The sequence below is a fragment of the Artemia franciscana genome, chromosome 19 (genome assembly GCF_032884065.1).
Source record: "Artemia franciscana chromosome 19, ASM3288406v1, whole genome shotgun sequence".
Classification (NCBI taxonomy): domain Eukaryota; kingdom Metazoa; phylum Arthropoda; class Branchiopoda; order Anostraca; family Artemiidae; genus Artemia; species Artemia franciscana.
The window spans coordinates 4570518-4597808 of NC_088881.1; the positions used below are offsets into that span (position 1 = coordinate 4570518).

The 27291-nt window shown below is 34.0% G+C and overlaps 1 protein-coding gene across 1 annotated transcript in view; it reads left to right on the top strand.

Moving 5' to 3' along the window:
• The window catches only part of LOC136039182 (ubiquitin carboxyl-terminal hydrolase 36-like), an 87614-nt gene that overhangs the window by 22413 nt on the left and 37910 nt on the right, over positions 1 to 27291 (top strand). The window contains exons 5-7 of the mRNA XM_065722704.1: positions 2964 to 3072; positions 6781 to 6848; positions 15756 to 15900. Of these exons, the coding sequence (XP_065578776.1) occupies positions 2964 to 3072; positions 6781 to 6848; positions 15756 to 15900 (322 nt within the window). The remainder of the gene's footprint in view (positions 1 to 2963; positions 3073 to 6780; positions 6849 to 15755; positions 15901 to 27291) is intronic.

The window sequence follows — 27291 nt, forward strand, 5'->3', positions numbered from 1 at the left end:
TTGAATTACACGAAGTTGCTCATCTTTTGTATGTGATAATATGAAAAAAACTTCGTTTTCTTAAAGAGTTAAAGAGGCTGCGTCCCAAAGTCGAACCTTAAAACGTACAGGAATTAGAAGAGGCAGTTGGGGGGCTGCCGCCCCCCAAACCCCCAGCTTTTAAAGACTCTTTTGTACAGGTTTTTTTTTGGGGGGGACTTCATTGTTACTAATTACTAGTTTCGGCGCAATGGTTCTCCTGTCCTCTTGTGTTTAACATTTTTCGAAGTTATTCCATTATTCATTCATTTCAATTTTTTGTTTATTAAAATAGGGCCTTTCCGAAGCCAAGAGCTGGGGGTTAGCAAAAAAACAAAAAACCTGTACAAAAGAGTCTTTAAAAGCTGGGGGTTTAGGGGGCGGCAGCCCCCCAACTGCCTCTTCTAATTCCTGTACGTTTTAAGGTTCGACTTTGGGACGCAGCCTCTTTAACTCTTTAAGAAAACGAAGTTTTTTTCATATTATTTCTGTACGTTTTTCTACAATCCATGGTGGATATAATTTACTAATTCCTGTACTCCTCGTACAGGAATTAGGAGAGGAACTTGGGTGGCTGCCGCCCCCCCCGCTTTTAAATCATTGTACAAAATAGAAAAAAAATAGATTGAATGACCGAAATGTTTCTTTTGCTCATAAGAAGCTAATATTCTGTTATCTCTCAAATGATAAGCTGTCCAGGTGTTATCAAAATTTTTTCTGGAATGGAGCTGGATTTTTATGATGCTTGCAGTCATTCTCGCCGTGCCGAGCTGATTATTTTGATGTACTTGAATGTTGATATTCGTAACTTTTAAGAATTTCAAAAATTAACATGGGACTATTAGACTATTAGGACTATAAGAAGACTATTAGGAGAGGCAAACCCCCCGCTTTTAAAGACTCTTTTGCACAGGTTTAATTTTTTTTTCATATTAATTCTGTACGTTTTTCTACAATCCATGGTGGATGTAATTTAATAATTCCTGTACTCCTCGTACAGGAATTAGGAGAGGAACCCCCCCCCCCCCGCTTTTAAATCATTGTATAAAATAGAAAAAAAATAGATAGAATGACCGAAATGTTTCTTTTGCTCATAAGAAGCTAATATTCTGTTATCTCTCAAATGATAAGCTGTCCAGGTGTTATCAAAATTTTTTTGATGTTGTGAAAAAAAACCGCCCGTAAGGGACTTGAACCCTTGACCCGAGGATTAAAAGTCTCACGCTCTACCAACTGAGCTAATAACTTGCATGTGTGTAAATATAACTTCTCAATAGCTTTTAAAAATTTCAAATTAACATGGGCTCTTATGGAGAGAAATCCGTTAATTAAATAGCTAATGGATGGTTTCTGGAAAACAGGGAAGGAGTTATCGGATCAAGCTGAAATTTCACGGATAAGCTCCTGGGCCGTAGGGGACCTTAACTTGTGAATTTCAGCCCGATCGGACAACGTTAAAAGGGGTGGGGGGGGTGGGGGGTTGGAGGGTCGAAACTTTCGGGGGGTTAAGATTTTCCTACGAAACTTTCATGGGCACTTACTCGGAGAATTCCGCATCGAATGAGTCTTCGTACACCCAGATCCGATGTCGGATGTGACCTGTAGGCGTCTAGGAAAAAAAAGTAAATGAATTTTAAGTGGCTATGCGTGGTTTCTGGAAAACAGGGAAGGAGTTATCGGATCAAGCTGAAATTTCGCGGATAAGCTCCTGGGCCCTAGGGGACCTTAACTTGTGAATTTCAGCCCGATCGGACAACGTTAAAGGGGGGCTTGGGTTGACAGGTCGAAACTTTCGGCCAGATTTTCCCCATGAAGAAAAAGTTGGAGGGGGATGAAATTTTGCAGGTTTCTTAGTTGGAGCTCGGGCTACGAAATGCATCCCTCCCCATCCGTCTGCGACCACTGGAACCGAAGATCGCTTAACATTGTCGTGTGTCGCCTCTTTATAGAGGCACGAGTGTGCCTCCTTGACTACAAGGATTTAACAAAAAGATGTTTTCTTTCCTATTAGAAATAGAAGAAGTAAGGAAAAAACAGGAAAAACAGCTGTTAAAACAGCTGTTTTTTTTTAAAAAAACAGCTGTTTTCTGTTTTTTCGAAAAACAGAATAGATTACAGAAACAGGTCACCTGTTTTTGTTTGACCTGTTTCTGTTTCTGTTCTGTTTTTTTTCTAACTGTTTTTTTCTGTTTCTGTTTTTCTCAAAAACAGAAACAGTGCCGATGCTTAGTTTCTACTTCGTTGTTATTAGTCTTAGTTTTGCTATACTTCTTCTGTCCCTCTCTTTCTAGTCTTCTTAAGAGATTCACAAATTCCTTTGGACCATATTTCGTAAGTGCATTTAACAAGTGAATTGAAAGTTGTATCAGATTTCGTAACTGTATTTAACTAGTAACTATTTTATGGTTGTAAAAGTAGCTTAATTTAGCGTTCATTTTTGAGTGCTACGATAGCTATTTCATTAAACGAATGCGAATACGAATTAAAAAAATGAAGTGGCAGCGCTAATCAGCCAAAAATATAGCTATGTGAACTTTTAAAATCAACTTAGTGGAAATAATGAAAGACTTGAATGCCATGGCTAATTAGAGTAAAGGCAAGATAGGTAGTCTCTAGTGAGAGGCAAAGCTGGCATAATCCTTTTTCAGAATTGTACAAAAATGATGTTATTTCACTTGTTCATAGAAGTCTATCTTCCATCTGAAGGCACAACAAAGATAGGTTGAGTAGTGCAGGTGGATTGACAGTTTAAAATATCTGCCATTTCTTATGATTTTGGCTTTATCCCATCGTATTTATTGAAAATTCTGAGATTTTTGATGTTTTTTTTAAGGAAATACACTCACTAACTCATTTTTACATGGGTGATACTGAGCTTAAATATTGTGGGTTATTCCTGACATTTTGGAAGTATTTTATAATTGTTTTTATTCTGTCACCTTTAGCTATATGCAAACATCTTGTGCATGGTCGTCAAGAAGATGCTCACGAATTTATGAGGTATTTAATTGAAGCGATGGACAAGTCATACCTCATGAGTTTAAATGTCACTAAGTAAGCCTCACTTTTTCATCTTATATATGAATTTTTTGTTTAGTTCTCGATCTATGTTAATCTTCTACTCTAATCTTTATCTACCATTTTTTCTACATCTCTGTCCTATTCTTTATCTGCCTTAATGTCTTCTTTATGTCTTTTATGTTTATTGAGCTTGAGTGACTGCACAAGAGCCTTGGTGATAGCATCTAGAGAGAATAAAGCTCCTTGTCTGGAGTTACTTAGGGACTAGCTTGAAACTTTGTCTGACTGCCATCACAATTTCCATTGAGATTTGGGAGGTTTCTTTTGAACTCACCCCTTTACGTAGTAATATCCTTTTCCCCTATTATCAAACCCTCAGGCTTAGACTATTGCCAAGCAGCAACACTTTCCCAAACTACAGCAAATTTAATCGTTGCTGAAGTAAGTGCTAGTGACTTCTTATTCAATTCCTTTTTATGTTTCATTTTAATGGCTATGAGGCGTGTGCGACTGCATAAAGGCCTTAGTAGTTCCTTCTAGGGAGTCTAAGGCTCCTTGTCTAGTGTTTCGTAGGGACTAGCTTGAAGCTTTGTCTGGCTGCCATCGCAATTTCCATCGAGATTTGGGAGATTTATTTTGAAATCACCCCTATACGCTGTAATATCCTTCCCCCCTATTATCGGTCGTTCAAGCTTAAGCTATTGCCAAACAGCAACACTTTCCCAAACTGCAGAAAATTTAATTGCTTCTAAAGTATGTACTAGTGACTTCTTATTCAACTCCTTTTTATGTTCCATTTTAACGGCTATGAGGCGTGAGCGACTGCATAAAGGCCTTAGTAATTCCTTAAGGGAGTCTAAGGCTCCTTGTTTGGTGTTACTTAGGGAATAGCTTGAAACTTTTTCTGGCTCATCAAGATTTACATTGAAATTTGGATTATTCTTTTTGAACTCGTCCCTATTCACCAAAATATCATTTTTCCTTTTTATCAATCTCTTAAACCTAGGTTCTCGCCAAGTGGCAGCACTTGTTCCAAAACTACAGCCAATTTAATTCCCTATGTTTCTTTTTCCTGGCTATGGGGTGTGAGTGACTGCTTAAGGTCTTTGGTGATTCCTTCTACGGAGCCTAAGATTTCTTATCTGGTGCTTATTAACCTTTAGCTCGAAACTTTATCTGATTTCCGTTCTTCTAAGCCCTCCTATCCACTGAAATATCGGTCCCAACTTCTGTACAATATTGTAATTTTGAAGTATGAGCGTAATTATGCCTTGTGGTTTTGCAAGCTTTATGGGGTCATTATCAAATTGACTGAATGGGTTGGTCCAAATTATTATGTACTTCTGACGGAAATATAACGAAAATATAACAGTTCAAAATAGGTTGCTTACTTAGTTTTTTCTCCTCTTCTTTAAACATCAAGTATTTGACGGAAAAAATAGGCTCTGTGCGGCTTGTTTTGGCGGTTTTTATTTTAGTAATAAGTAATAGTAATTTATACAGTAGTAATAGTAATTTAATAAGTAATAGTAATTTATAAGTAATTGTTTTATACAAAAAAGTAATAGTAATAAGTAATAGTAATAAGTATCTGGATACTTAAAGATTTGTTGTTTTAAAAGGAAATTAACTTTATCAAATACTATTTTAAGTTCTAAATTATCGAAGCCTAAGCAACCTCACTTATCGCATTACCCACAAAACGAAGGGTGGTGTTCTATAAGCAACAAAAATTTAAGATCTAACAATACACAAGGTGTAGCAACTACAATCTATTTTCCTAAAAATACTAATACTAAAAACTAGTACGAACAATAAAAAGAAACAACTTAGCACTGTTTTGCTAATATCCATTTTCCGTATTCTATTTATTCTACAATTATTATCCTTTATTATCCAATTATATCCCTTATTATCCAATTATTATCCATTATTAGTATTATCCATTTATTCTACAATTACCTCGTGTTTATTCATCAATTAATACTACAATAAACATTCACATAAAATATATGCCTGTCCCGTTGTGTATCTATGTGTCACCAATGATCGAAAATCGAAAGGTGCGAATCTTCAAAATACTATTAAAAATATTTTTTGTTCTTTTCTGAGTACCTTTGATTTGAAATCATCTGACTTATCTGAAAATGAATTGACAACTTATTATCAATTAATTGGAAATAGTCAATGAATTGAAGACAAATCCAAATTATTATGGACCTTTGACGGAAATATATATCTATACAGACACATTATGTCTAATATAGACATAATTATATACGACTTAAATATATTAGAACTTATCGGGTTGGGTAGACAGTGAAACTTTGGGGTAAGGGTGGCGCGTGGTATAAATAACAGAATTATTATATTTAAATAAAATAATAAAATATAATAATAATAAATAAATAATATATTATTTATAATATAATATAAAATAATAAATAATATATTGTAATAAAAACAGAAATTATTGATCTGATTGTCATTAAGTGTTAGAAATCAGAGCATTCTTCAGAAAACTGAACTTACAGTATGTAGTACAGTTACAGTAAATATATATACTTACAAATTAAATTAACTGTACACACTTTATATGTTACTGTATTAACTATATATATATGTAACTAATATTGACTATGTTTGAACTATATATTTGCAAACTAAACTGTATTAACTTAATGGAATGCCAAAAGACTCTTACGTCAAGAGATATCTGAACGTGAGATTCGGAATGATCAGGGACACAAGTGTACACCAATATGTACACCCATTGAGTGTCAACTGGACACCCAATGTATGACCATTTTGCATAATTGAAGTTTCTTACCCTAATGGCTGTTTGGGGTCAATTTCATACCAGAGACATGCTATAGTTCCTTTCTATAGCATTTTATTCATGATTCGAAATTGAAGTAGAAAAAAGTCATCAATTGTAGACAAGAGGCTATTTCTCGCTACCTGCTTGTATTGTAATAGTCGAAAAACGAGGTCATGAAATACTTTGTCATTATTATCAACCGTATTATCATCGCATATTAAATTCAGGGACATACGTAGGGGGAGGGGCTCGTAGACAAAAATCGTAAATTTCCCGGATTTCTCGGCCAATATTCCTATATTCAAATAGCAAATAATTTTTGCTTTTAACCCCCCCCATCCTTCGGAAAAATTCTTGTGCACATGCCAGACTATGATCACATTCGTGATTTTAAAATTTGATTTCATTACTTGATGCTTTTTTTTTAAAAACTAAGAAGGAAAAGGACAGAGTGATACCCATGCAAAAAAATTGATTTCTCTTTTTGTTCGAGGTGTGGGGCTGTAATTTCCCTGTATGGGGATTTCAAAAATGGCTGTTTCAATGGTGCTGTTTCCATCTCAATCCTACACCGTTTTTTAGGGTTTTCGGGCTGTTTTTCAAAATTCATACAAGTTTTAGTCGAAATCATAGCTACCCTTCCTAAATTGGCTTCAAATGGCAATTTTTCTCACTTGGTAGTTTTTTTCATTAAACACTTTTAAATTTTCGGTTATTATGGGCTAAACTTCGTTCTTTACTGGGTTGCAGCGATCGTTGCTCGCTGCATCCATGATCTGATTGCGTGGACTTAAAAGTAGCGCTTGCTTTTTTCGTATTTTGCTTTTGGCTCATCTTTGTTGGTTTGTTTTGTTTCATAATTTGTATGTATGTTTTTGATATTTATTTTTTATTGTTCATTTATATTTATAAATTTTTAGGCTAGACGCCAGAAGTAAAGAAACATCGCCAATTAATCAAATTTTTGGTGGCTACCTTAGACAAGAAGGTAAGAATAGCACTTATAAAAAAAGATAAAAGTTAACCTGGGATTTGGGGTTTAATAACTTAAGGTTTGGGAGGTCTTATGTGGGAATGATACCGAACAAGGATTTTCTTAAAATTTGGAATTAAGTCCAGGATTGAACCAGTAACAATTGGCTGAAGTTCGACAGGATTGACATGCAGCTTAGAATAAGAGGACGAAATCTCATTTTAAGCACTTTCGGGGAAAGTGTATTTTTATGTAAGATTGAAATAATGTCTCTTCTGGAAACACGATCCATTTGGCCAATCAACTTTACTCACTTCAAATTTGCCCTGAACCAGGCAAGCGTCCTGAACAAATGATAAATATTGATTTAGCATCAAAGAAAATTCAATATTTGAGGCACTTTGAGTTTTCAACTGTACACTATGTTAGGTACGTGAGGCACGTTGGTACGTTAGGGTACGTTTGGGCTTTACCCTGCCAGTACTACATAGAATATTTCTTAAGGACATTCGATACCTTAAAAATAATTTCGTAAATCTCAGCGTCGGCTGACGTCTCAAAGACAAAGGGCCTATTAGCGAATTTCCCAGCACCACAGGGAACTCCCACAGCAATTTTGGAGAAAAATTAACAGAGGATCTGAAATATGCCAACAGCTGGAAGCTAACGAGAGCTGGTTTAAAATAAAGAAATCTTTAACTATGTTGGCAAATCTTATTCCCTATGTTGGCAATATTTTCAGTCAAAGAGGGTAATGCTTTAGGTAACTCCCAAAGCTGTCAGATATACTCAATTGGTATTTTTCAATGTTTTCATCAAAAATATTTTTAGTTTACCCTGAGATTTCCTGGAAAGTTGTTGGCGGCTTTTTGTTTTCTGTCTTTTATTCGGATCTCTTATCCAAGCTCTACGAGCTGTGCCAAAACTGCCCAATTAATTCTAAATAGTATGGCCATACAAACAAAAAGTTGATAATAGACGAGAGCATGTGATTCTTTAGGGTACAACATCATATTAAAGATCTCAGCTTAGAAGATCTTGGAAATCAATGTTCAAGGCTCTCCAAGTTTTAAACGTTTCTATTTTCCAAATATTTTATTTTATTTTATTGATGAAATTTTATGCATATAGATCAGTTAAGAATAAAGTTTTTTCTTCACTTTTATAGTCTTTATGATAATAGTATTTTACGAATATATTGTTTATGAATATAGACCAGTTATAAACAAGTTTATATGTTAAAATAAATGAAGTTTGATTTAGAGTAGGTTTTCCTTGTACGTAAGCCTTGCAAATATCCTATGTCAATGGCAGGGGATATACTCAGGGGAGGTGATTGTTGAACGGGTGCTTATCATATGTCTAAAGATAGTTTCCATTTAACTTTTTTTCTTTTCTAAGTTAAATTATCCCCAAATAGATCCCTGCGTATACAAGATAAGCATGATTAACTAATCATGCAATAAATACATGGTAATGATCCCCAAACAGTGGCGTTGTTTGGGGGGGGGGCAAGGCAGTTGCCCCCCACCAAATTTGGAGAAAAAAATTATTATATTGCTCATGACCCTTGGCTTGGGATGTGGATCCCCCTTCCCCCCAATAAAAATGGGGGGGGGGGGACATAAGATTGAATTAAGTAGTAAATCAAAAGAAATAAAAAAGATTGTAAAAATAAAACATCACTCACTTCATAAAAAGAAAAGAAAAAAAAATGAATACAAGAAAACATTTAAATACGCGTCGGGTCGGTTCAATCCATCTATTAAACCGTAAACAGCGAAATCCGGTGCGATTTTTGATTGCTCCCAGATGGTTGCAATTTTAATTAAAGGTAAAAAAAATGGTAAAGAATATGGCATTGGACTTTACAGTCCCTACCGGCGGCAACCGATCGGCAATTTTAATTGGTTTTTTATAGTATTTCAACGCACCCGTTGAACCTTAATGACGCATAGATTTGCAGTTTTTTTTTGTGGAAAAAAAAGATGAGGTAATGATGAAATTCGAAAAAAATTGCCGTTTTCCAGAAAGACGTCGCTGCTTTTTCTCTGGCACAAAACGATTCACGCAGGGCAGCGGTGGCACAAATGCGGAACTGTTCACATTGAATTGGTTCAATCCATCTATTAAACAGCAAAATGCGATGCTTTATCTCTGGCACAAAACGATTCACGAAGGGCAGCGGTGGCACAAATGCGGAACTGTTCACATTGAATTGGTTCAATCCATCTATTAAACAGCAAAATGCGATGCTATTTTTATTATGGCTCCCAGGTGATTGAGATTCTCAGTGCGAAGTTGAAATATTTCACCGCAGTCGTTGAACCATCGTGACGGATAAACGTGCAGCAAAAGAAACGGATGAGATAGTTTCGAAATTTGGAAAAATTGCCTAACGATTCACGCAAAGCAGCAGCGACGAAAATGCGGTACTATCCTTATCGAATCGGTTTACTCCATCTATTAAACCGTAAACAACGAAATGCGGTGCGATTTTTGATGGATCTCAGATGGTTGCAATTTTCCTTGGCTATTAAAAAATTCAACACGCCCGTTGATCCTTCATGCTCATGGACTTGCAACAAAAAACGGCCGAGATAAATGATCAAAATCGAAAAAAACTGCTGTTTTTCAAAAAACACAGCCGTGTGAACCTACGAATCTGTCCTGGAGTGGAGTGATTGAGGTGGATACCTAAGAAAGTTCTCCCTTGTTTTAGTTTAGTGTTTTAATCAAGTTCTTTAAGATAAATCACTTTGGACATACCCTTTTTATAGACTTATTAATGGGTTTTCCCTTTAGAATTGGTATTAATGGGTTTTAGATTTTGAGGTAGACTTGTTTGGTGGCTGAAATCTGCTGGCTATTTGGTTTGGAAAGGGGGTCAATGGTATGACTGTAAGCTTAGCCAGAGTCAACTCCGCTCTAAATGGGTACCTGGAGAAATCTGGGGTGAAAAACACGGGAAGAGTCAGATTATTTGCTTCCAACCACGCGTTACACTCCCGGCCGAAGACATCGAATCGGGAGATTGGTACGTGCCCAACACAGACCATTGGTCAGCATCCAAAAAAGTTTTTTTTTGTATTTTTAAGATTCTCGCTGAGTTTTCAAACTTTGTTTTCTTAGTCTTGTAGTGTCGTGAATGAGTGTGATAATTTAAATTAGAACAGAATCAAGATGTTACTCCAAGTTCCTGCTTTATGTTATCTAATTCGATTTTGTTCTCTAAAGTCCAATTCACATGCATGCTTTGTCAGACATTTATATTTGTGTGTAATCATTATCGACTGATAATAATTCGTTTCGTCTTTTAAAAACAAGTCTGATTGGTTGAGGATGATGAGGGTTTGAGATTGATGCCTTGTAGCTAAGCCCATATATGAACAGAGTAAGATCTAGAAAGTCTTACCCTCACACTCATACCCTGGAAAACTTCTTCAGGTTTTTTTTATATATATATATATATATATATATATATATATATATATATATATATATATATATATATATATATATATATATATATATCTATATATATAAAAATAAGTTGTCTGTGTGTGGATCTGTGGATCAGGTGACGTCATGTTTGTCCGCATATGACGTCTGAATTATTTCACACTAATACAAAAGAAGAAAAAAACTAAAAAAGGTAAAAACTACAAAAAAAAACTAAAAAGAAAAAAAAAAACTAAAAAAGCTAAAAAACTAAAAAAAACTAAAAAAAGGTAAAAATCTAATAACTAAAAAAAACTGAAAAAAATAAAAAAAGGCAAAAACTACAAAAAAAATAAAAACTAATAAAAAAACTAAAAAAGCTAAAAAACTAAAAAAAACTAAAAAAAACTAAAAAAAGGTAAAAAACTAAAAACTAAAAAAGAAAAAAACTAAAAAAAAGGAAAAAACTGAAAAATAAAAGAGAAAAAGAAAACTAAAAAAATATGAATAAATATATATAAAAATAAGTTGTATGTGGGTTATGTCTGTCTGTCTGTCTGTCGAGTGACGTCGTGTTTGTCCGCATATGACGTCTGAATTATTTCACACTAATACAAAAGAAGAAAAAAAACTAAAAAAGGTAAAAACTACAAAACAAACTAAAAAGAAAAAAACTAAAAAAGCTAAAAAACTAAAAAAAACTAAAAAAAGGTAAAAAACTAAAAACTAAAAAAAACTGAAAAAACTAAAAAAAGGCAAAAACTAAAAAAAAAAACTAAAGACTAATAAAAAAACTAAAAAAGCTAAAAAACTAAAAAAACTAAAAAAACTAAAAAAAGGTAAAAAACAAAAAAAAAACTAAAAACTAAAAAAAAGGAAAAAACTGAAAAATAAGAGAAAAAGAAAACTAAAAAAATATTAATAAATATAAAAATTTTTAAAAACTAATAAAAAAACTAAAAAAGCTAAAAAACTAAAAAAACTAAAAAAAAGGTAAAAAACAAAAAAAAAACTAAAAACTAAAAAAGAAAAAACTAAAAAAAAGGAAAAAACTGAAAAATAAGAGAAAAAGAAAACTAAAAAAATATTAATAAATATAAAAAATATAAATATAAATATAATATAAATTAGCAATCAACAAGCACCGAGACACAAATGACGACCGGGACACAGGGAGTATAAATGACGACCAGGACATAAGTAAAAAAAAAAAAACTAAAAAAACTAAAAAAATGGTAAAAACTACAAAAAAACTAAAAACTAATAAAAAAAACTAAAAAATCTAAAAATCTAAATAAACTAAAAAAGAAAAAAAGAAAAAAGGAAAAAAATAAAGGAGAAAAACAAAACTAAAAAACGAATGTATATACAGACCGGGACACCGGGATACAAATGACGACCGGGACACAGGGAATATAAATGACGACCGGGACACAGGGACACAACTACAATGGGGACGTCGGGGGGCACAGGGGGATATAAATGACGACCGGGACACAAGGAATATAAATGACGACCGGGACACAGGGACATAACTACAAAGGGGACGCCGGGGTGCACAGGGGGATATATAAATGACGATGGCGACTCAGGGAATGGTCGATTAGCAATCACCATCAACAAAGCTCAAGGGCAATCATTAGAATCATGAGGTATAGATCTGAATACGGATTGTTTTCCCATGGACCATTATATGTTGCATGTTCAAGAGTCGGTAAACCTGAAAATCTATTTATATGCACAGACAATGGGACAGCAAAGAATGTTGTATATTCGCAAGTTTTACGTAGTTAAAAACATATATATATATATATATATATATATATATATATATATATATATATATATATATATATATATATATATATATATATATATATATATATATATATATATATATATATATATATATATATATATCTATATATAAAAAAATAAGTTGTCTGTGAGTGGATCTGTGGATGGATCAGGTGACGTCATGTTTGTCCGCATATGACGTCTGAATTATTTCACACTAATACAAAAGAAGAAAAAAACTAAAAAAGGTAAAAACTACAAAAAAAACTAAAAAGAAAAAAAAACTAAAAAAGCTAAAAAACTAAAAAAAGGTAAAAATCTAATAACTAAAAAAAAACTGAAAAAAATAAAAAAAGGCAAAAACTACAAAAAAATAAAAACTAATAAAAAAACTAAAAAAGCTAAAAAACTAAAAAAGCTAAAAAAAGGTAAAAAACTAAAAAAAACTAAAAACTAAAAAAGAAAAAAACTAAAAAAAAGGAAAAAACTGAAAAATAAAAGAGAAAAAGAAAACTAAAAAAATATGAATAAATATATATAAAAATAAGTTGTTTGTGGGTTATGTCTGTCTGTCTGTCTTTCGAGTGACGTCGTGTTTGTCCGCATATGACGTCTGAATTATTTCACACTAATACAAAAGAAGAAAAAAACTAAAAAAGGTAAAAACTACAAAAAAAACTAAAAAGAAAAAAAAAACTAAAAAAGCTAAAAAACTAAAAAAAACTAAAAAAAGGTAAAAATCTAATAACTAAAAAAAACTGAAAAAAATAAAAAAAGGCAAAAACTACAAAAAAAATAAAAACTAATAAAAAAACTAAAAAAGCTAAAAAACTAAAAAAAACTAAAAAAAACTAAAAAAAGGTAAAAAACTAAAAAAAACTAAAAACTAAAAAAGAAAAAAACTAAAAAAAAGGAAAAAACTGAAAAATAAAAGAGAAAAAAAAACTAAAAAAATATGAATAAATATATATAAAAATAAGTTGTTTGTGGGTTATGTCTGTCTGTCTGTCTGTCGAGTGACGTCGTGTTTGTCCGCATATGACGTCTGAATTATTTCACACTAATACAAAAGAAGAAAAAAAACTAAAAAAGGTAAAAACTACAAAAAAAACTAAAAAGAAAAAAAACTAAAAAAGCTATAAAACTAAAAAAAACTAAAAAAAAGGTAAAAAACTAAAAACTAAAAAAAACTGAAAAAACTAAAAAAAGGCAAAAACTAAAAAAAAAACTAAAAACTAATAAAAAAACTAAAAAAGCTAAAAAACTAAAAAAACTAAAAAAAGGTAAAAAACAAAAAAAACTAAAAACTAAAAAAGAAAAAACTAAAAAAAAGGAAAAAACTGAAAAATAAGAGAAAAAGAAAACTAAAAAAATATTAATAAATATAAAAAATATAAATATAATATAAATTAGCAATCAACAAAGCACCGAGACACAAATGACGACCGGGACACAGGGAGTATAAATGACGACCAGGACATAAGTAAAAAAAAAAAACTAAAAAAACTAAAAAAATGGTAAAAACTACAAAAAAACTAAAAACTAATAAAAAAACTAAAAAATCTAAAAATCTAAATAAACTAAAAGAAAAAAAAGAAAAAAGGAAAAAAATAAAGGAGAAAAACAAAACTAAAAAACGAATGTATATACAGACCGGGACACCGGGATACAAATGACGACCGGGACACAGGGAATATAAATGACGACCGGGACACAGGGACACAACTACAATGGGGACGCCGGGGGGCACAGGGGGATATAAATGACGACCGGGACACCGGGACACAAGGAATATAAATGACGCCCGGGACACTCAAAGAGAAATCACAGACTGGAACACCGGGACACAAATGACGACCGGGACACAGGGAATATAAATGACGACCGGGACACAGGGACATAACTACAAAGGGGACGCCGGGGTGCACAGGGGGATATATAAATGACGATGGCGACTCAGGGAATGGTCGATTAGCAATCACCATCAACAAAGCTCAAGGGCAATCATTAGAATCATGAGGTATAGATCTGAATACGGATTGTTTTCCCATGGACCATTATATGTTGCATGTTCAAGAGTCGGTAAACCTATCTATATTCACAGGTGGGACATAGGGACACAACTACAATGGCGCGTAACGACTTACGCGCGCGGGGGGGCTTGGGGGGGGCGCGAAGCGCCCCCACCAACTAGGTGTTGGGGTGGCGCGAAGCGCCACCCCAACAGCTAGTATATATATATACAGCTAGTATATATATATATATATATATATATATATATATATATATATATATATATATATATATATATATATATATATATATATATATATATATATATATATATATATATATATAACAACCAAGCAACATTGTTTTGTGAATTTTGATAGGATTGTTTTACCATATAAAAAGTAAATTTTCAAGTCTTCCTAGAAAATTTCATAAAAAAAGCTACTGACTAACTAAAAGAGATACTAATAGTAAATATTTACCAATAGATAAAAATGAAGATTTTCATTTTGAAATAAAAAATATATAAAATTGATAATAATATTTTTTTTAAATGCTGAAATTTATTGCAATAATGGAATTTTATTAGTAAAGTATCAGTGCATGAATAAAACGCCCTTTTATTTAAAATCAAAAGAATATAAAAGGATAAGGTTCCTTTAATTATTGAGACTTACAGTAGTTTGAAATGAATATTGAAATTAATTTTAAATTCGTTATTTTTTTTTTGCTGAATATATAAAAGAAGGGCATTTTTCTATGTGAATACAAAAGAAAAACTTCCAAAATTTAGTTGGGAAGAGGCAAAAAAAAAAGAAAAAACAATTGCCGGTGCATAGACAAATTTGTTTTTAGATAAAAAGAATGTTAAAGATTACTTTTGAAATTTATTTTATAGTTGAAAATAATAGTAATATTTAAATTGGTAGTAAGTGTTTAACATTGTATAAATAAAAGTAAAAGTAAGTAAGTAAGACGGCACTAGACCCTTAAGGTCCAAACCGGCGGTGGAGATCTCCGTTTCATGGCCCTTCAGCCAAGAAGTGCAATGGGGGGCTGGGGGCCAACCATCCTGTGCTTTAGTACACCCTTCCTGCTTACCTTCCCCAGCTTTCTCCAGGTACCCATTTAGAGCTGGGTCGACTCTGGCTGAGCTTACAGAGTCACGCCACTGACCCCCGTCCCAAACTAAATAACTGGTCACAACTGGGATTAAACCCGTGCCCCTTGGACACAGAATTCCCACGCCAGCGCGCCAACCACTCAGCCAGGACGGCATTCCTGCATTGTATAAATAAGAAGCTTTTCAGTTTAAAAAAAAAAAAATGTTCACATTTATTAAATAGATATAATAACATAATAGGCATTTCTACTTTTCCCGAAACAGAAACATACCAATTATTCGTGCATATGAAGACGTTTTTGTATTTGTAAGACATTTTTTATTTCTAGTCAAATGCCTCAAATATCACTATGTTTCTGTGACTGCACGTTTTTGTATTTGTAAGACATTTTTTATTTCTAGTCAAATGCCTCAAATGTCACTATGTTTCTGTGACTGCACGTTTTTGTATTTGTAAGACATTTTTTATTTCTAGTCAAATGCCTCAAATGTCACTATGTTTCTGTGACTGCACGTTTTTGTATTTGTAAGACATTTTTTATTTCTAGTCAAATGCCTCAAATGTCACTATGTTTCTGTGACGCATCAACATTTTCAAGACATAGCCCTTGATATTGCCCGTGTCTCATCACTTGATGAAGCACTATCCCTTTTTTTCAAGAAAGAAACATTAGAAGGGGCTAACCTGTATAAGTAAGTATAATTTTTTTTTTAATATACATACGTTTTTTTTTTCGTAGGTATACAGAGTAAAAAATTGAGGTGTTGTGGGGGGTCATTTTTAGATTGAACATCCACATTTTATTCTTAAATTCCATTAGAGAAAGGGTTCTAAGGGTGCCCCCTCCCCATCCTAACCTATGTTAGATAAATCTTTTAATCATAACAAAAGTATAATAATTCCCATTTTGAGTGGCTCTCCAATGTTTTACATATATATATATATATATATTTTATATATATATATATATATATATATATATATATATATATATATATATATATATATATATATATATATATATATATATATATATATATATATATATATATATATATATATATATATATATATATATACGAACGAGCAACGTTTTTAAAATTCTTTCTTTAAATACTGCTTTAAATATATATATATATATATATATATATATATATATATATATATATATATATATATATATATATATATATATATATATATATATATATATATATATATATTATATATATATATTTAAAGCAGTATTTAAAGAAAGAATTTTAAAAACGTTGCTCGTTCTTCCCTTCATGGATCCTTCAAAGGATCGTCGGGGAGCGGAGTTAGAAATCTACAATCGCTAATTATGGTAAATATAAAAAGAACTGTATTTGAACCAACAGCTTTAAGGTTTTCTAGATCGGTGCTAGTCTTTTCTTTATAAATTGAGTAAGGTGGAAACTCTAAAAAAAATTGAATTTCTGCCCAGGGTTTGAACGTAAGGTTGGTTCAATTGGGACCCCCCCCCCCCAAAAAAAAAAAAATCTTGTGTAAATTTTGTAAATGACTGATGTAATCACTTTGTTAGAAAGTTGTGGTCACAACTCTGCCCCGCATATCCTAGGTGCCTAGGGCAGCTTGAAAACCCCTCCGTTTGAACAGACCTATATCTGATCTAGAGGTTCATTTTTAAATCTTTTTTTCAAATAAAACATTTATTATTTGTTTAATTAGTGTCTCCTTTTTTAAGTCCACCGTAGTCGTTTGAAAGGGTTTTTAGGAGCGAAGTTAGAAAGGTGTAATTTCCTTGCATGGTACATATAAAAAGTGGCATTTCAGCCAAAATCTTCTGGCCTATCCTTTGAGGGTTGCTAGTTCTTTTTGTAAAATCGAATCTGGCGCAGACTGTAAAAAACAAAACCAAAAAAAAAAAATCCAGGAACCTCTGGCTTAGAATTTGTTGTTCAATTGTTTGGTTGATGGAGCATTAAATTTGGTAAATTAAATGAAAAAAAAAACAACAAGTATTTTCGACCGAAAGTAAGGTGCAATATTAAAACTTAAAACGAAATAAATTATTGCGTATAATGCTCCTCCATACTTGGCTCTTTACGCTATAGTTTGACTTTTTGTTCTAATTTTACAAGAATGACTCCTGAAACACAAGGCCCTTTTAATTCTTTTTTTTAAAAGCTTATTAGAATAATAAGCTTTTTTAAAAGTTATACAAAAAGTTTTTCAGTGTACCAGAAATTTAGTGAAATTAGAAATTTAGCGTACCGCTACTATTAAATACTGCACATGAAGTTATGTTTCATTATAAGTTGAAATCCTGATTTTTTCCTTAATTTTGTGTCCTTGGTACTTCAAGTGTTTTCTCAGCAATTTTTTTATTTGGGCCTTCCAGTTAATAGAATTAACATACAGGATGCAAAATAAGACGGCAAATTGACGATTTATTTTTTTTAGATTTTTTTTTTTTTGAGGAACGTCAGACTTGAGGAAAAATTGTCTTTGCATAATTCTATTGAGATTACTTTCTTACTTTCTCCTGGTTTAGGGCACAAGCTCTCCCTAGTAACAGGATCCGGCAGACTGTTCAACTCCATAGCTTACGATCTGACGTATGAATAATTTTTGTGCCTAGCTTACTTGTACTGGGATTTTTGCAAGAATAAAAGAATTATCAAAGGTAGTTTGTACCTATATTGAACATCTTTGCTTTGAATTCCATTTCAAAACTCATCAGCTGCCAAATATTTTAACTGGTGAGATTTCCATAATCTCAACTGGAAGTAAAGGTGTCTGGAAGTAAAGTAGCTCCATCTAGCTTGGCTACTAATAGACGGCCCTGAATATTTACTCCAAATTGTGATTTTTTTTAACAATATTATTCGCAATTTGACCGAGAAGCTAGTTTTAAGCCCAGTTTTAAATTTCCTGAGGGGATTGATGACTGATGGTGTGAAAATTGAATTAATAGTAAAAAAGAGCGGTTGCTTTTTATAATTGAGACGTAATTTTGCAAGCTAAAAAGCTACTAAATACTAAACTGAATGTTTCAAACCGCCTGGTAACACACTTGAAAGAAATAAAAGGTAGATAAACAATCATCAAAATTCAGTTAAAAACACACGGCACCAAAAAGTTGCAAAGGGGAATGGAAATATGTCATTTCTAATAAATATATTGCCAGCCAAATTGTTGAAAAGGTGAAGTGATCTGAACTCTCACTCGAGGCATCAGTTAAAGAACCCAATCTCTGTTGCAGCTGTTAAGCAGGTTTCTGACGAACTGGACGACTCCAAACTTTAAGAACTCATTCCAAATTGCATTAAAATAGCACAGTATGGAAAATCACAAACATTTAAAGCTTAATTCCAATCCCAAAATGAGCTCAACAGATTCTTAAAGGATTCACTCAAAGTTGGATACGAGCGTCATATTGCCATATTGCTGCGAACTGTGCGAAGCCATCCTTATGTTCGAGATGTGGAGCAAGTGATCACATGTTCACCTCCGATCCGCCGCGCAAAAAACTCCAACTTCTGTCTTTTGTAAAGTGGATGGTCATACGCGCTATAGTGTTAACAGCCCCGAAAATTGTAAACTGTCAAAAATAAGGTCATGTTGCTAAGTATTTTGTCTTGGAACATTAATGGGGCCTTTTCGAATAAACTACCAGTGCCAAACAACCTTATTTGTAGATATTTAGTAGACAATATCTACTAAATTAAGTTTACTTAAATTTTACTTAAAATAAAAGGTGCTTCATCGTTCTGTGTTTCTGCTAAAGTATTAAGTAGGAAGGGTGGACCGTCAGGAGGTCTAGCATCCTTTGTACTGTCAGATGTCCATTCTAGTTCATTTGAGACGGGTGACTGTTTTATTTCAATTGGGTTTGAGTGTTGTCCCCCCATTAATGTGTATCTGCCAACAGGTTACGGTAATAATCAATCTGCTCAATTGCACTTTCTGTTCAACAGCTTGGTTCCTGGTAATAATCAGGTTACGGTAATAATCAATCTGCTCAATTATTTGCACTTTCTGTTCAACAGCTTGGTTCCTGGTAATAATCAGGTTACGGTAATAATCAATCTGCTCAATTATTTGCACTTTCTGTTCAACAGCTTGGTTCCTGTTTGGATAAAGTAAAACGAGTAGGTTTGCACTGCATAATTGCTGATGCTTTTAATTGCGATTTATCAGAAATAGGAATTCATCAACCAGCTCAAATGGTAATGATTATGTTTGGCGATTATCTTCACGCTCTTGCGAAAGATGACAATTTTACATATAAACACAATTCTGCTCCAACTTCTAATCTAGATCATACCGCTATATCCCACAATCTCTCTGCTGAAGTGGTGAAGGTTATTTCTGCCTGTCAATTATCTGGCCATATGCCTATTATATCCATTGTCCAACTTCATGGTTTCAAAGATCAGAATAATTATGTGATTCTTCCTAGGCCAAAAATTCGTTGTGATTGGGCTGAAATCAATTCCGATTTGTTTTCTTCTTGTACGGGCTTTATTCTGAGTAAAGTTCGGGCTCCTTTCCACCTTTTGCAAAGATCAACTAAATTGTCAAAATATGACAGCCGAAATCAGCCATGCTCTTCGTTTTTCCGAAAATCCAGCTGTAGCACTTCGGAAAATACGTAAGGGTTTCATTCCAGGCTGATCTTCGAACCATGATCTTGTTGCTTCTTCCCTCGAAGCAAAATTTTGGTTTAATCTCTGGAAGGAATGCAACCGTCCTTGTTCTTCTCTGGCAACTGTGGTACAACTCTGGCACTGTGAATCTTGTTCGTCTCTATACAAAGAGAAGTTTTTCCAAGATACTGACTCTTCATTTTAACAACCAATTAAACGCCTATTCGTCAAGTGCTAAAAATGATCGAAATGTTCTTTTTAGAATTATCTCTTGCAGAGATAGGTCGCCTTTATCTGTCGCAGGTCGCCTTTATCTGTCTGCGGCTGACATTCCTGATGAGGAATTGTACGCCTACTATGAATCAGATTTGCTGCTCATGATCAGAAACTTGAACGTTTGCTATGAAACTGAGTTAGATAATTTCCTTGCTACCAGTCCCAAGATAGAGTTCGTTGTTAGCACAGCATCAATTGTAGGTGTCATTGGACAATTAAAACCTAAATCATCCAAGGGAATTGACCCCATCAGTTTTTTGCATTTGAAGTTTGGGGGAGAGGTATTAGTCCAACACTCCGCACTTTTATTGTATATTTTTACACAGCGAATTGAATCCTCTTCTTTTTGCATTGGAGGTCGTATCCCAACTCCCCAAAAAAAGGATAACCAATCCCAGAATGTTTGTCATTTCGACCTATTACGATTGCAACTTTCTTTTGCAAAGTCTTTGAGCTTCTTTTTCGATCTGACCTTGAACAGTCATATCACACTCTTCTTCACCAGTTCGGCTTCAAGCGAGGAATAGGCTATGCTGACGCCCTTATAGTTGTAGCCAGTGTACTAATTGATATCAAATCCTTGAGAGAATGTCTATTCTCGCTAGTTACGATATCAGAAGCGCCTTTGATTCCCTCATCCACCCAGTTATACTCCTCAAAGCGGACAAACATGGCCTAAATTCTTCGGTGCTTCAGTGTCTTCGAGATATGTACTCTCGATTATGTATTCGCCTGAAGCTACCTCTGGATAAAAACATGCCTCCTGTTCCGCATAGGAAACCCATTCCTGTCTTGAAAGGTGCACGTCAAGGAGCAGTTTCTTCTCCTGATCTTTTCAATAATCGTGGATTGCATACCCAAGACCAGTGCCCTACATCTCTGATACTATCTTCATTGAATGTGTCTCTAGTTTGTTATGCAGATGACGTTTTAAATCTCAGCCATACCCTCCAAAGAATGAATGAGGTCTTTGTCACCCTTCAACAGGAGTATCTTGAAATTGGCCCTTGTTTCAATGCTGATAAGTCAGAAATAGTTCTTTTTAATTGGAAACGTGAGCCACCGTCCTCTATACTATAGCACTTGGCGATGCCACTGTTAGAGCTGTTGACCACCTCAGTTATCTAAGTCTTCCCATTGGGTCTTCGCTGCGCCTTACACGATCCCTTCTTATAGATTATCTCGTACGATGTATATCTGCGTCTCATGGATCGATTTTTGCAGTAGAATTTTGGTTCAACCGCCTATTATTAGCTAGCCTCTCCAATGCTGTACCCCTCCCTCACATTTTGTATGTTGCTCCGTTCTGGAAGCTGTTTATTAGAAGTGATTGTCTTAAAGTACGGTCTTTTTTCTTTCGGTTTGTCAAATATTTGCTTTGGCTACCGCCTTGGCATCGGAATTCTCCATTGGTGGGAAAGTATGGACTTACTGACCCTGAACTTGCAATCTCTAAGTTAATTAATAAGCGTAATCGAAGGCTTAGTTCTTCACATTCACAGAATGATTGGCACCCCGTTTTAGTTCAATAATATTTAAGTTTTATTAATTTTTTTTTTTATTTATTTACGAATATGTTGATGTTGCATGTATGAATTTGCTTTTGCTTCGTTTGATTTTGTTCTTGTTTTGTCCCTGGATTTGCTTTGTTTTGATTTTCTTCTTATTCTTATTTTGTCTTTGATTTATTTATATTTTTTAGTAGTAGAACAATTTTATTAGAAAAAAACATTTCTTAATCAATAGCACAACATAAGCGAAGCTTGCGAGGCTGTGCTAAATTCAAAGAAAAAAAAAGAAACAATATGGAGAATAAGAAGTTATGGAGAATGAGACCATATACCGAGATCAACAAAAAACAAAAAAACATAAACAATACACTCCCTTGCGTGACCCCAAGACAACAGCAAAAAAAAAAAATACATAAATATTACAAATGAATAAGCTATGTAAAATTTATATTAATTAATCAGTTTCAAAAGCATACCTACCGAGCAACTCCACACGTAAATAAGACTTAAACTGGTCAAGGCTACCTAATTCTTTGATATCTACACTCAGTTTATTCCAAAGTTTTGAAGCTCTGTAAATAAGTGAAAAAGAAGACCTACTTGAAACTAATCGAGGAACCTCAGTATTACCTCGTATCCGAGTATTGTGGTGGTGAACATCAGACCTCTCACAAAATATTCCTGTAAAACAATCGGGAAGGCTACCTCTGTAATACCTATATATAAAAATCAACGTATAAAAATCACGTAATCCAGCTGCAGGCATTATATTTAAATCACTATACATAGACCTCAAAGACTCCTGATTCCCAACACCACCAAAAACTCGGACAGCATTATTCTGGATCACACGGATTGGATGAACTATCGAAGGGAAAGTACCAAGCCAAATCGACGAGCAATACAAAATATACGGGTGAATCAGGGAAAAATATAACAATCGTAGAACATTTGGGGGGAAAATATGTTTTAATTTGCGCATCATACCTAAGTTACGTGACAATATTTTCGAAACTGACTTCACATGATCTTTAAATGATAGGGTTCCATCAACATTGATTCCGAGGTATTTGGTGAATCTTGTTCGTTTAAAAATTCCCCGCTCCGAAATTATTTCCGTAAACCAAGGGTAAAAATTCGGAGATCGAGAGAAAATAACAAAATTTGACTTATCTATATTCAGGTCAAGGTGGTTTATTTTAAGCCATGTACATATCCTGCTCATTGCTGCATTTATCGTTGACATGAGCAGTTCTTCTGTAGGGGCAACACACACCAAGGTTGTATCATCAGCAAATAAGGGCATAGTAAGCTGGGTCTTACTCGTACCATTGTCAGCAAAGTCGTCAATTCTGGGCAGAGCTTTCACAACATGCGGTAGATCATTAATAAAAATTAAAAACAGAGTCGGACCCAGTACGGATCCTTGGGGAACCCCCCAATTAACAACATTTTTACTAGACAAAAATCCTTGCAAATTGACATACTGCTGTCTATTTTGAAGATAACTCCACAGCAAGCTCAATGTAGCACCCCTTAATCCATAGAATTCACATTTTTTTAATAATATTCGATGGTCAACAGTGTCAAACGCCTTAATTAAGTCCAAAAAAACACCAGCTACCCTAAGCTTTTTATCAAGAGCATCATTAATTATAGTAGTAATAAATGAAATCGCCATTTCAGTTGTTCTGCCTTTCCTGAAACCAAATTGATTGGTATGTAGAAGTTTATGACGCTCCAAATGCTCATAAATTCTAATATTAATGCATTTTTCTAAAACCCGTGAAACAACAGGTAATAATGAAATTGGTCTATAATTCCCCAGATCATTCTTATTACCACCCTTAAACACAGGAGTTATTCTTGCAATTTTAAGACAATTGGGGAACTTCCCTTGCTTAAAGCAAGCATTAATAAGGGACGTTAATATATGTGAAATGCTTGGAAACACAGCTTTTAAAACAACAAGGTTAATGGAATCACTCCCAGCCGAAGAACTTCTCATCTCAAAGATAATTTTACGAACTTCATCATGAGTGACAGGTCTCAGATACATTGATACATCGACAGAAGTACCCATAAAAGTCTCAAGCGGAGGATCATTATCAGAAGCTACTGTAGCACGAGAAAATCGAGCCCCAACAGTTGCAAAATGTTCCGAAAGGGCATTACAGATTACAGCAGGCTCATTCGATTTTAACCCATCACTTGTAGTAACTTCGTCAGGCAGAACCGGATCTGTTGAAGATATAACACTTTTAATAATTTTCCAAGTTTTAGCTGGGTTTCCACTAGCATCTTTAAATTTACACTCAAAATATTTTTTCTTCGCGTTTCTCAAAAGTTTATTAAGAGCATTTCTATAATTTTTATAAATTCTTGTGCAAACTGGATCATTTTCATTCCTTATTGAATCCCTATATAACTGGTCTTTCTTATTTATGCACCGCAGAAGACTAGGTGACACCCACGGCTTTTTGGGCATCTTTTTCCTTGACCTTGTCCGATTCACTACACAAGTTTTACTCAAAATAGAGATCAATGTATCATAAAATCTTTGAAAACTTATATTTATATCATCTAGATTTTCAACTTTATTATTCCAATCAACATTAGAAATCTCTTGTTTAAACTTTTCTAAGTTACCCTGGTTGAGCACAGGTAACATACTCATTTTCAGTCTAGAACCTTGCAGCCTCGGAAAACAAACTTTAAAACTTGCCGAAATCCCAAAATGGTCAGAAACATCAGTAACAATAACCCCTGGATCTGAAAATTTAGAATTAGAAAGAATATTATCAAGTAGCTTTGCCGTTAAAGTGGTAACACGCGTACAAATATTGATAGTGGGAAATAAACTATATGACATGCAAAGCTGTAGGAAATCTATAGGAGTATTCGAATTCATATCATTAAGGTCAATATTAAAGTCCCCAAGCATGAAGAATGGGTGCGAACCAGTAGGTAGTTTATCCAACTGTTCCTCCAAAATATCAAAAAAGGCCGGTATAGACCCAGATGGTGGTCTATATAGTACAACAACATAAACATCTTTTGGCTTAAGCCTGAGCTGAAGGATAAGTGGCTCAAATAACATCTCGTGAAACAGCACTAGATCACTTCTTACCAAAACCTCGATATCGCTCTGTATATAAGCTCCAATACCTCCATGTTGACGAAATTGACGATTCCTATGATAAAATGTATACCCTGGAATATCCAAGAGAGCAGAGTTATGCTCATTTAGCCATGTTTCAGTGAGACCAATAACCTGAAAAATGGAAAGTTCACATATCTCGCTTATAAAATTAAAAGACGAGTTCAAACCCTGGCAGTTAAGATGGAAAACTCTGAGATCTTCGGAATCACCACCACCATTCACGGACCTCAAACCATCCTTAAATAAGTACTTTGAATTACAAGAAACATATTGACCAGCAATCCCAATATCATAATTCCGGTGGAGCTGCTCCGTAAACATACTACCAAAATCCACAAATGAAGCTTCCAAAATTTTAAGACGGCTGTTGCCCGGGGTGCCACAATCATCATCAACCATATTTATACAGTTTTACAACAAAGTAATTTGGCCTCATCTCCACAACAAAACAAAAAAGAAAAGAAAAAGAACTAAACAAGAACAAAATAGAAGAATTTGGCAAAATTTGGCGTTCTTATTTGTTTTGTATTGGTTTTGTCGATATTTGTCTTGTACTATTGTTTTCTTTTCTTTATTATTTTTTTTCATATTTTGCTCTTTTCCTTTTAAGTTTTTTGTAGACGGGTTTTCAATTAATAAATAAATAAAACATTGGACTGGTGTATCGTATATGCGAATTTTTGTTCACCTCTGGATTTCCTTCTTATTGTAAAGCAGCTTTTGCAGCTCTGCGAGGAACGTGGAAGTTCAAGGAATGCAACATCGGATTTCTTCACTGCATTCACCCTTGATGTCTATTTGTGGTTCAAGATACTTGAAATTAATGATAACTTCAATATAACTTTGGTTCTAGGTTATAAGGGTAGAATTTAGACAGGAGCATTTGACATAGTTTGAATCCTGAATTCCACTAGAGCAGCAACTTTTAGAAGAATGTCGTGGGCTTAATAGATGGATCCGCCAAGAAGCGCGATGTCATCAGCATAATCCAGGTCGGTTGCACTGAAATCAGGGCTAATTTTGGCTCATTCGATGTTTAGCATTGCTTTTTTTTTAATTGACAAATCAGCATCAAAGTTGAATATTTTATTAGATAACACACACCCTTGTCTCACACTGAAGTCAGTTGAATGCCGTAATGAAGACCATGCAGGCAGCAACAGTAATTTCTTGTTGCTTGACTCTGGGCTAAAAAAAAAAATCTTAGAGTAAAGAATTGGTCAATACAGCCCATGCTGGCTCGATAACCAGATTGGTTGGGGTGCATTATTCTCTTATGGACCCGACAGAATCAGTTTAGCAGGATCATTGTAAAAGTCTTTCCAGCGATTCTTATTAGTGAAATTCCTTTATAATCTTTATATTCAGTACGGTCGCCTTTATTAAAGACTGGAATTATAACTGAGTCTTGCCGTTCCTGAGAAAATTGGTCTCGAGACCAATTTGAGTAGAAGAGCAAATGGATTTTCTCAGTAAGAATAAGATAAGCTTTGATTTCAGCTGGAATAGAATCAGTGTCTGGTGCCTTGTGATTTCTCAGCTTCTGGATTACCTCTTTGATCTCTTGTATTGAAAGACGTCAACATTGACATTGGTGAATGGAGCTTAACTCGGTTGCACCGAACTAGGACTAGGGATGCATCTTTGGGGGAAATGGCATCCCCCCTAAATGAAGGCATTTGAGTTGTAGGAATGTCGTGAATGATGTTCAGCAGCTTCTGGAAGTAGCACTGCCATCTTTTTCAGACAGCGTTACATCTTCGCCTATCACTCCAGTAGAGATTTTTTTTTCAGTCGTTTCTTTTATAAGGTGGTAAGGTTTTCTGGTATCTGTGTCTTGCAGTGTTTTGCATATCTGTTGCCGCGTAGTCCCAGTAGCGCTGTCTGTCGCGGTGGCTGGGAGATGTATGGCACAATTTTCGCATCGTTTTGAAAACTGTAAACTTGCTATCTCCGATTTGTTGTTTTTGGTTTGATACTTTGATTGTGTGTTCTCAGATGGTGTCTTTCTTGAAATGCACCAATCGATTCAGCGGAGGCAATAACTGTAACTCCGGAACGCTTTTCTCATCCTATACACGGAAATGACGGCTTATTACTGGACTTGAATGTAAACCGCTCATAGCTAACATTGTCTGCTTCATCTTGTTTTTTACGTAAATGGCTAAACACAATCCTTTGGCTTCATTTGCCCCTCCCCCTGACAAATATACCTGGGCCTACCTATCCCTTTTAATTTTCTTTTATGTATGTTATCGAGTATAGTTGTAGGCTAAGATTGTTTGTTCTTTATTTATATTGCTGATGCATCTTTCCTTTGTAGCAATGTACATTTTCACCTATATTAAACTAAAAAATTAAAATTAAGTTGAAATTTTTGTTACATGTTCACTAAACCGATACGTTTTTCTTCCAATAAGGATGATTCTCTCTATAACTAACTCCTACCTAAGGATATGGTTGCGTTTTTATGTCTATCTGGATGCATTATATTTA